General features: G+C 36.2%; 1 protein-coding gene across 1 annotated transcript in view; it reads right to left on the minus strand.

Annotated features, from left to right (window-relative positions):
• Positions 1 to 12066, minus strand: part of SEC63 (SEC63 protein translocation regulator) — a 75468-nt gene that overhangs the window by 18642 nt on the left and 44760 nt on the right. Inside the window, exons 14-17 of the mRNA XM_040474315.1 lie at positions 11582 to 11664; positions 8561 to 8620; positions 8187 to 8360; positions 3845 to 4003 (exon numbers count right to left, since the gene is read on the minus strand). Of these exons, the coding sequence (XP_040330249.1) occupies positions 3845 to 4003; positions 8187 to 8360; positions 8561 to 8620; positions 11582 to 11664 (476 nt within the window). The remainder of the gene's footprint in view (positions 1 to 3844; positions 4004 to 8186; positions 8361 to 8560; positions 8621 to 11581; positions 11665 to 12066) is intronic.

The raw sequence follows: 12066 nt of genomic DNA on the forward strand, positions 1-12066 counted from the left end.
GCAAAAATGTGCATAATCTCTTTTGTACTTTAATGTTTACTTACAAGTCTGCCTTACCCACTAGCCTGTCATTCAAGGGCAGAAACTGTTTTACATCTGGCTTGCATTTCTGTCATCTAACACAGGGCTTGCAATGTGGCAGATAATGAATAATTGTATAATTATTTGACAATTGAATGAATGTATTTTGGTATCTAAAGAAACTAGTCTGTCACTTCTAACCCTAATACTGTACTCAGAAAAGAATATGTCAACTCTTTCTCAAAACGTGGGTGGGGAAATAATTTCTTTGATAGGCTTTAATTTCCTGGCAATCAATTTAATTCCCGAAGTACAAAAACGGTCAAGGGCCAGCAACTGCTGAAAAGTCACCCTTGTTTTTCCCCACCATTCCCAAGGGCAGGTACATTACAGGCATACCTCATTTAATTGCACTTTGCACATGTGTGCTTTACAAATACTGTGATTTTTACAAACTGAAGGTTTGTGGCAACCCTGTGTTGAGCAAGTCTCTTGTTCTACTGTTGCCATTTCTCCAACAGCGTTTGCTCACTTCGTGTCTGTGTGTGTCACATTTTGGTAATTCTTGCAAGATTTAAAACTTCTATCTTATTATATTTGTTACGGTGATCTCTGATCACTGATCTTTGATGTTACTACAGTAATTGTTTTGGGGCACCACGAACCATGCTCACCTAAGATGGCAAACTTAATAAATATTGTGTGTATTCTGACTGCTCCACCAATGGGCTGTTCCTCCATTTCCTCCCCTCCTCTTGGCCTCTCTATTCCCTGAGACACAACAATACTGAAATTAGGCCAATTAATAACCCTACAGTGATCTCTCAGTGTTCAAGTGAAAGGAAGAGCCACATGTCTCTCTAAATCAAAAGCTAGAAATGATTAAGCTTAGTGAAGAAGGCAAGCTGGAAGTTGAGACAGGCTGAAAGCTAGGGCTCTTGTACCAAATAGACAAGTTGTGAATGCACAGGAAAAATTCATGAAGGAAATTAAAAGTGCTACTCCAGTGAAAACACAAGTGATAACAAAGTGAAACAGCCTTACTGTTGACACAGAGAAAGTTTTAGCAGTCTGAACAGAAGATCAAACCAGCCGTAATAGTTCTTTAAGCCAAACCTTAATCCAGAGCAAGGACTTGCCTCTTCAATTCTATAAAGGCTGAGAGAAGTGAAGAAGGTGCAGAAGAAAAATTTGAAGCTAGGAGAGGTTGGTTCGTGAGGTTTCAGGAAAGAAGGCATCTCACTAACATCAAAGTGCAAAGGGGAAGCAGCAAGTGCTTGTGGAGAAACTGCAGCAAGCTATCCACAAGGTCTAGCTGGGATAATTAACGAAGATGGCTACACTATGTAACAGATTTTCCACACTAACAAAACAGCCTTACACTGGAAGAAGATGCCATCTCAGACTTTTCATAGCTAGAGAGAAGTCCATGCTCGGCTTCAAAAGACAGGTTGACTCTTCCATTAGGAGCTAATGCAACTAGTGACATTCAGCTGAAGCCAATACTTGCTTAGCGTTCTGAAAATCCTAGGGGCCCTTAAGAACTATGCTAAATCTACCCTGCGTGTGCTCTCTAAATGGAACAACAAAACCTGAATGATAGAACATGGTTTATTGAATATTTTAAGTCCACTGTTGAGATCGACTACTCAAAAAAAAAAAAAAAAAAAAAAAAAATCCTTTCAAAATAGTACTACTGCTCATTGACAACGCACCTGGTCACCCAAGAGCTCTGATAGAGACATACAGTAAGATTAATGTTGTTTTCATGACTGCTAACACAACATCCATTCTGTAGTCCATGGATCAAGGAGTAATTTTCACTTTCAAGTCTTACTATTTTAGAAATACATTTTTTAAGGCAACAGCTGCCACAGATAGTGATTCCTCTGGTGGATCTGGGCAAAGTATACCGAAAATCTTCTCATTCACCCTTTTACAAGCCATTAAGTATATTTATGATTCATAAGAAGAGTCAAAACATCAACATTCACAGGAGTTTGGAGAACTGATTTCCAACCCTGATGGATGACTTTGAGGGGTTCAAGACTTCAGTGGAGGAAGGAGTACTGCAGATGGGGTGGAAATAGCAAGAGAATTAGCAGTGGAGCCCAAAGATGGAACTGAATTGCTGCAATCTCATGAGAGAACTTGAGCAGATGAGGAGTTGCTTCTTATGGAGGAGCAAAGAAAGTGGTTTCCAGAGATGGAATCTACTCCTGGTGAAGGTACTGTGAAGATTGTTAAAATAACAACAAAGGACTTAAAAGATGACATAGACTCAGGTGACAAAGCAGTGATAGGATTTGACAGGTCTGACTCCAATTTGAAAGAAGTTCTATTGTGGGTAAAATGCTATAAACAGCATTGCATGCTACAGAGAAATCATTTGTGAAAGAATAGTCAATGCAGCAAATTTTACTGTTGTCTTATTTAAAAAACTGCCCCAGCCACTGCAATCTTCAGCAACCACCACCCTGAATAGTCAGTAGCCACCAACACCTAGGCAAGAGCCTCCACCAGCAAAAAGATCACAATTTGCTGAAGGCTCAGACGATGGTTAGGATTTTTTAGTAATAGAGAATGTTTTCATTAAGGCATATATATTGTTTGAGACAATGCTACTGCACACTCTATACACTACACTACAATATAGTGTTAAACATAACTTTCATATCCACTAGGAAACCGAAAAATTCATTTGATTCGCTATATTGTGATGTTAGTTTCGTTCTGGTAGTCTGGATATAAGCCTGTAGTATCTCCAAACTATGCCTGCAATTCCTCATATTTTTATCCTTTGCCTTTTCCTTTTATTCCTCTCTACTTGACCCTCTCAGGCTACTCGGGGAAACTCTTTTTCTCTCCTAAACTACAAGGGTACCTTTTAGGTCAATGGCCTAGTCAGAAAGAACAGAACAACACAAACATAAAGGAATGGCTGATCAGTTTACAGTTCATTTGCACTAAGCCTCTAAGGACCCATTATTTGTCCAACAAACCCTCTTTTCTATAGCCCATCCATAAATCAGGTGCAAACTAACGCCATACCATGAGATTTTTTTCTATTTTCTACCCTCACAATCTTAGTAAGTTCCTTAGAGACACCTCTTTTCCTTAAGGTCTTATATACTTCTTGAAACAAGGTGGAATTTTGTAAATATTAGTTTTTCCCTTAACCAACCTCTAGACATTAGAGTCCACAGTAATGTTTCTTAACTCTAAACATTACCTGCAACTCTGGAAAGACTCAGTTCAGTTCTAAGTCACTGCTTAGACCATAACCCACCTTTCCTAACTCATTTGCAGACTCAACTCCAACAATGAAAACCATTGTAAGACACCAAACTGGCTTCGATTTAGACCCACATCCTATACTATCTAGCAACTTAAAGATTTCAGAAAATTAAGAAGTCCGGGTGCCTGGGTAGCTTAGTCGGTTAAGTGTCTGACTCTTGATCTCAACTCAGGTCATAATCTCATGGCTCATGGGGTGCAGCTCCGCGTAGAGCTTTACCCTGACAGCGCAGAACCTCCCTGGGATTCTCTCTCTCTGTTCCTCCCGTTTGCATGTGCTCTCTCAAAATAAATAAATAGACTAATTAATTAATTAAAAAAAAATTAAGGGGTCCAATCCTTGTTAGAAATGATTTTTCTTTATAATTCTGACCATCCCACAAAAATATTCTTACAAAATAATATGATTGTAAAATATACTGATATTATTTAAGACAAGTAAACAAAACAAATTAAAAAACAACAAAACCCAAAACAATCAGAGGTATATAACTCCAATTATTTAAACTTATAATATAAGTCTTACTGCTTCGTCATCTTTGTTTTGTTTTTCATCTTGCTCTCTATCAGAGTCTCTGTCACTACCATCATCTTTTTCACTCTGGGATTCTCTATTCGTTTCTTCTTCTTCAGAATCACTGCCTTTGTCAGAAACTTCTTCTTCATCTTCCTTTACTGCAGCTTCCTAAAAGGAAAGAGCAACCACAAAAGTTTTGAATACCTCAGTGAATATATCATTCAGAGCCCCAGAAGCTAACTTTTTGTCATTAAAATTAAATTGGCTCAAGATTATAATTTCACTATACATACAGAATTTTAGAGAATTATAAACACATTTACTTATAAATATGTGGTAGTCAGACTAAAGACTTTAACATTTGGCTTATTTGTCTACTGTTATTTTATTTTTGTTTGTAAAATAAAAAATACTTTTATTTTTATTTACAAAGTATACTACCACAATGGCAAAGATGGCTCATCTTTCAAAACACCAATCATACAATATATTTTATTCGGGATGGGGAAATGGGAAGTTTATAGAAAAGTACTGCTTTGACAGTTTAGTATTATCTTCTATGGCTGACAGAATATAATGTAGTAAGGAAAGCCAATATCCCAGACAAGATACTTACTAATCCATTTCAAGAAGCAAGAAAGAGAACAGCAAATTAAATGCAAAAGAAGTCAAAGTAAATAATACAGACCAGAAATCAATTAAAGAGAAGGCAGATACACAAAAGAGAAACCTAAATAAAACCAAAAGTTGGTTCTTTGAGGGGCGCCTGGGTGGCTCAGTCAGTTGGGCGTCTGACTTCAGCTCAGGTCATGATCTCAGAGTTCGTGAGTTAGAGCCCAGTGTCAAGCTCTCTGCTATCAGCACAAAGCCTGCTTCGAATCCTCTGTCTCCCTCTCTCTGCCCCTCCCCAACGTGTGCATGCGCACGTGTGCGCTCTCTCTCCCTCAAGAATAAAATAAACATTAAAAAAAAAAGTTGGTTCTTTGAAAAGATTAATACAACTGCAGCAAGACTTCCATTAGGCAAGACTGATGAAAGGAAAAAGAGAATACAAATTACTAATATTAGGAATAAAAGAAACATAACTACAGATCCAAAGGACATTACAAATAAAGGATATTATCAATAACTGTCAATAAATTTGATAACTTACAGGAAATGGACAAGCTTCTTGAAAGACGTAATATACTAAAATTGATATACGGAAAAAAGAAGAATTTGCTAAAGAAATGGATTCTATAACTAAACCCTTTTTAAAACTCCAAACCCAGATGGCTTTTCTAGATAATTCTTCCAAATAACAAATCCAATCTTACACAAACTCTTCCAGGAAAAAGAAAGAAAGAATACTTCTTGTTTAATGAGGCCAACATAAACCTGATACAAAATCTGGCAAGGGTATTACAAGAAGGGAGAAAGGCAAACCAATATTCTCTCATAAAAATAAATGTAGGAGTCCTAAATAAAATATTATCAAGTCCAAATAAATATGAAAAAGGATACTATGTTATGACCAAATGAATTTGTTCCAGGAATGCAAGGATAGCTTAAAATTTTTAAATGCATCAGGATAACTCACCACATTACAAAAAGGAGAAAAATCAGTCACCTCAACAAATGGAGAAATGGCATTTAATAAAATTCAGTATTGCTCATGATAAAAATTCTCAGCAAACTGGGAACAGAAGGGAATACTTCCTTAACCTGATAAAGAATATCTACAAAAACCATGTAGCTAACATCATACTTAACAGTTTGTTTCCTTTCTCCTGGAGATAAGCAAGATGATAAGGGTGGCCACTGTCCCCATTCCTAACGAGCATTACACTGAAAGTTCTAGCTAGTAGAGTAAGGCAAAAAGGAAAAGGAAGAGAAGGAGGCATAAAGATTAAAAACAAAAAAGTAAAACTATCTTTATTCCCAGATGGCATGATTATGTACATGGAAAATCTTTTTAAAAGTACCTACAAATGGTTAGAATTACAAGCATACCTTGGAGATATTGCAAGTTCAGTTCCAGACAGTAGAGCGGTTAATGCAATCAAGTCAAATGACTTTTTTTGTTCCCCATTACATATAAATACTATACTGCAGAATGTTAAGTGCACAAACAGCATTATGTCTTAAATCATGTGCATGCCTTAATTAAAAATACTGCTAAAGAATGCTATCACATGAGCTGCCAGAGAGCTGTAATCGCTGATCACAGATCACCATAGTGAATATAATAATAATACAAAGTTTAAAATATTGAGGGCATTACCAAAATATGACAGAAACACAAAGTGAGCAAATGCTGCTGGAAAAATGGCGCTGATAGATTTGCTCAACACAGGGTTGCCACAAACCTTCAATCTGTAAAAAATGCAGTATGTGCTAAGTGCAATAAACAGAAGTGCAATAAAACAAGGTATGCGCATATTGTCAACATATGCCCCTTGATACAAGGTCAATATTTAGAACACAACTGTATCTCTACACACCAGCAATAAACACTGAAGAATGGATTTTTTAAAAATGTTATATGCAACAGCACCAGAAAGTATCAAATGCAGAAGGGTAAGTAAATCTAATGAAAGATGTGCCATACCTCTGCCACTGGAAATTACAAAACACTGCTGAGAAAAAATTAAGGAAGATCCAAATTAATAAAGATAAACCATAATTATGAATAAAAAGACTCAATATTGTTCATGTGAATTCTCCCTACACTGAAGCACAGATTCAATGCAATCCTCATCTAAACTCCAGGAGCTTTTTTTGGTGGAACCTGCCAAGCTTATTTTAAAAATGTTGAGGGAAATGCAAAGAACCTAAAATAAGCAAGACAATTTTAAAGAAGAGTTTGAGAACTTAACACTAACATATTTCAAAACTTAATATAAACTCATCATAATTAAGACCATGTGGTTTGGAACAAGAATAGACAAATAATCAATGGAATGGTCTAGTGAGTCCATAAACAGATCTGCACAACATCCTTATGGTCGCTTGTTTTATGACAAACCATCACTCCAATTCTGAGAAAAGGATGATCTTGTCAATAAGTGGTGCTAGAATAAGTGGTCCATAATCCCTATCTCACACTATTCACAACAATTAATTCAAGATGTAGCTAAGCTAAATATAGTAAGTAAAATAATATTTCTAGGAGAAAACAGAAAAATATCTCCAGGTTCTTGTGACAGGCAGAAATGTCTTCAACAAGAAACAAAAATACTAACCATAAAATTGATAAAACAGACTTCCTTAAAATTAAGTACCATCAAAAGCTACCACTAAGACAGTAAAAAGGACTCACATCCAGAATATATAAAGGGAACCCTACAAATCCATAAGACAACCCAACAGAAAAAGAGGATATCCAAATGGCCAGTAAATATATGAAAAGATGCTCATTATCATTAGTTATCAAGTAAATAACAAATAAAAACCACACAGAGATACTGCTACAAATCCACCATTGTGGTTAAAATGAAAAAGAATGGTAGAACTACATATTAGTGAGGATGTGGAACAACTGGACTCAGGTTTTGCTAGTATGAACATAGAATAGTACAACTCTGGAAAATAGGCTCTTTTCAACAAACTCAACATACACCTATTTGTGACCCAGCAATTCCAATGCTAGATTCCACATACCCCAAAAAAATGAATGTCCACAAAATGACATGTGCATGAATAAACACAGCACTTTTACTCATAACAGGCAAAAACTAGAAACAACCCAAATGTTCACCAACCAAAGATAGGTAAATTGTAGTATATTCAAAAAATGGAATATCACATACACACAAAGAATGAACAGGTGCTATCCACAACACAGATGAATGTCACGGACATAATGCTGAATGAAAGCAAACATTTCCAATTATATCAAGCTTAAGAATAGGCAAAACTGGGGCACCTGGGTGGCTCAGCTGGTTAAGTGCCTGACTTCAGCTCAAGTCATAATCTCACAGTTTGTGAGTTCAAAGCCCCACGTCGGGCTCTCTGCTGTCAATGCAGAGCCTGCTTCAGATCCTCTGTCCCCCTCTCTCTGCCCCTACCCCACTTGTGCTTGGGCACATATGCTCTCTCTCTCTCTCAAAAATAAACAAACATTAAAAAAAAAATAGACAAAACTAATCTATGGTAATAAGAGCCAGAACAGGAAGGTATGGAGGTAAAGGGAGGGATCCTTGAGAAGGGGCATAAGCAAGTTTTCTAGGGTGTTAAAGTTTTCCATCTTAATCTGGGTATCATGCATACACATATATGTAAAATTTCAGGAGCTATACACATAGGATTTGAACATTTTAGTATAAGTTACATGAAAATAAAGATAATGATAATAACAGTATTAACTTACACTCCCAACAACTCCATTTGCCTGCTTTTGTTTCTGTTGCTTTGATTGTGGTAAGGGCACAGGTGTAGGTTTTTTTTTTAAAGGTTTCTTTTTTTTCGATTTAGCAGCTTTCTTAGGTCCTTTACTCTTCTGCTGCCATCCTCCTTTTGTCCTATTCTTGTTAGTATCACCCTGCTGTAAATCACAACATACATACACACTCAGAAGTTATAACAATAGTTTCATTTGGGAGTCATAGTAATTTTTAGATAAAAATGGCTAAACTAAATGTTTTCATAAACTGAATTACTCTCCCACAGCAATATAAATCAATCAGAACTAAACAAAACATTTCCTTCACCAGGAAAGATAGGTAAGAAAAATCAAGTTTTTACCCCATCTTCTGCTGGCTGTTCCTCTGCAGCACAGATGGACTGTTCCTTTTCAAATACTTCCTGGAGGTAGAGAGAAGAAAAATATCTCTATCAACTTACATTTATCTTTCAGATAAACAAAGCAATCTTTCAAAATAGATGACCAATACACTTTTTAACTGGTGACAATTGGTGGGTGAAGGAAGAACAGGAGATTTTTAGCAATTACTAAATGATGTGTACAAATTTAGCAATTACTAATTTACACTTTGGAAGTTACCTTCTAAAATATCTCACATCTGTCTTGAATACATTTGAAAAGTACAGTCTACTTAAATTTATAAATGCAATGCCTTAAGATATGTAAACTCATTATAAAGTAAAAATTATTCCACAGTTTAGAGTAACTAAGGAGAGGCGCCTGGCTGGCTGCATTGGTAGAGAGTGCGACTCTTGATCTCAGGGTCATAAGCTCAAGTGCCACACTGGGGATAGAGTCTCCTTAAACAAACAAACAAACAAACAAACAAACACTTAGAAAAAAGTTTAAATAATTAAATGACTAAGAAGTGGAACACCAAAAATATCCATATAACCTAAAGACATATCCACTGTATAATCCACTTAGGATCAGTACAAAAGCCATAAATTTGGGATTTAAATTCCAGTAAGATTTCAGTGAGAATCTATACTAGAAGACAGTAAGTGATGTTCGTTGTATTTATAAACTCCTTGGAATTACTAAAGTTAACAAATAAAAACAATGATAACTTGGGCTCTAAACTATTAGCCTAATTCAGGGGTCCGCAAACTATGGCCCATTGTCTCATTTTTAAATAAAAGTTTTATTAGAACTCAACCATGCCCATTTGTGAATTCAGTAGTTGCTACAGAAACTGTGGCCTATAAAACCTAAAACATTTATTAATTGGACCTTTATAGAAAAAGTGTGCCAGCCCCTTGTCTAATTCTATCATCTCTGCTTCATCATTTTTTTTTTCATTTCTTCATTTTTTAGCTAGATTCTAATACTTAAATTACTCTCAGGTACTGTTCATACAAGAACTGGAAGATAAATGGTTGATTCTTTCCCTTCTTCCAGGGCAATTCTGCTTTTTCTTCTACCAATTATCCCAGAAGTTCAACAGTTGAAGGCCAACTTTTGCTCACTTTTCAGGCTGGGAATTCCAAAGCATGTGGGTAGTATAAATTTGGATTCTAACCCAATCCTAGCCACTGGCTTAGAATTTCCTCTTCTCCCAGAGGGCACGTCTCATCCAGAGTCCATGACACAAATGTTTCCTTACCACCTGCTACCATAAAACCAACATCTTTAATTTGATATATCCTACTACAAAATGCTTTTCCTAACAGAGGTTTTTGTTTGTTTTTTTGAGAGAGAGACAGAGACAGAGACAGACAGAGAGACAGAGTGTGAGCATGGCAGGGACAGAGAGAGAGGGAGACACAGAATCTGAAGCAGGCTCCAGGCTCTGAGCTGTCAGCACAGAGCCCAACGGGGGGGCTTCAACCCACAAACCACGAAATCATGACCTGAGCTGAAGTCAGACACTTCACCAACTGAGCCACTCAGACACCCCACTAGAAATTTTACACACAGTGTTTAAATGCATACTAGGTTTCCTACAGATGTTCACAGACCCCAGAGTAGAACAGGCTAAGATCTGCCATTAGGTGAATAAGTAGAGTTGAAATAGTACAATCAAAAACAAGTTCCAACTTGGGAGGTAATGCAAATTTGTAATAGAAACTGAGAAAAACAAGATACAGGAAACATATACAATGTGACTGGATTTAATGAAAAGGAATGAGAAAAGTACCAGTATGTATATACACAGAGTAAATATGAGCATGAAGAAAGACATGAAAAGATATACAGAAGACTAAATTCTGGTCTGGAGCTGACAAGGGCTTTCCTGAGGAAGGTGGGTTAGAGAAGGAATCCATGATAGTAAAAACATCATTTAGCCCCACAGTTATTCATGCATTAGTGTATCTACAGTGATGCGCTTCAAAATCATTAATTTCAGGGTGGTAGGACTTCAGGTCATTTTAATTTCTTCTACTTTTCTACATTGCCTGAACTTTTTTCCCCAGACAGCATGAATTTTTCACATAATTAGAAAAAAAAATATTTTCACTGTAATTTAACATTTTTTAAAATAAAAAAATTGAGAGTAAATTCTCTAAAGAATTGACTAAACAGGGGCACCTGGGTGGCTCAGTCGGTTGAGCAGCCGACTTCAGCTGTCATGATCTCACGGTCCGTGAGTTTGAGCCCTGCGTCGGACTCTGTGCTGACAACTCAGAGCCTGGAGCCTGTTTCAGATTCTGTGTCTCCCTCTCTCTGACCCTCCCCCGTTCATGCTCTGTCTCTCTCTGTCTCAAAAATAAATAAACATTAAAAAAAAAAGGAAATGACTAAAGAGTAGGTAAAGAAATTCTCAACAATAATCAATAATTAATCTTTGTATAAAACTTTACAGTTTAAATACTATATGCACATTGCCTTGTTATTATGTTTTACAGGGAATTAACAAATCATCACATGAAATAGAATTAATCTATTTTCCAAGGGTTTTTTTGTATGTAAAAACTAATGTGAAAAACTGAAAATTTATTTAAAATGTCAAAACAGCTAAAAGGACTTGCAAAATTAGATTTTACGACTACAATAGTTTTGACTTTAAGAATACATGACTTAAAATGAGAAAATAAATAAAAGAACTTTAACATATAACTCTCTCCCCGGGGACTTTTTTCACTGCAGTATAGTTGACACACAATGTTACATTAGTTTCAGGCATACTACATAGTGATTCAACAACTCTATGCATTATGCTATGTCACCACACAAGACCATTACAATGCCTTTAACTATATTCCCTATGCTGTACCTTGAATCCCATGATTTATTCCATAACTGGGGAAGCCTATACCTCCTATTCCCCTTCACTACTTAACACATAACTCTTTTTTTAACATGTAACTCTTAAAGAATAAAAATAAGAAATTACTTACTGCCATTGTTTGCCTTGTCAATTTAACCAACACTGTAACTAGGGATCCTACTGTGATGTTGTTGCTATCTTCATCATCCAATACTAGAAGATGAAAGTAAAAAAATAAAATTCAATTTGGTACTTCAGTATTTCATGTACACATTTTAAACTTACTCAATAAAAAATAATTTGTCTATTCTGTATAAAATGCTCCACTAGATGCTTTCAACAATGTACTCATTTAATCTTTAAAATGGCCCTATGAAGGGGCAGCTGCATGGGTCAATCAGATGAGCGTCTGACTCTTGATTTCAGCTCAGGTCATGATCCCGGGGTTGTGGGATCAAGCCCCATGTCAGGCTTGACTGTGGAGCCTGCTTTAAGACTGACTGTTTCTCTCTCTCTCTCTCTCTCTCTCCTCTCCCTCTGCCTCCCCCTCCCCCAACCTCGCTTTCTCTAAAATAAAATAAAATAAAATAAAATAAAATAAAATAAAATAAAATA

The sequence above is a fragment of the Herpailurus yagouaroundi genome, unplaced genomic scaffold (genome assembly GCF_014898765.1).
Source record: "Herpailurus yagouaroundi ecotype Mexico unplaced genomic scaffold, PumYag 139, whole genome shotgun sequence".
In the NCBI taxonomy this organism is placed as follows: Eukaryota; Metazoa; Chordata; class Mammalia; order Carnivora; family Felidae; genus Herpailurus; species Herpailurus yagouaroundi.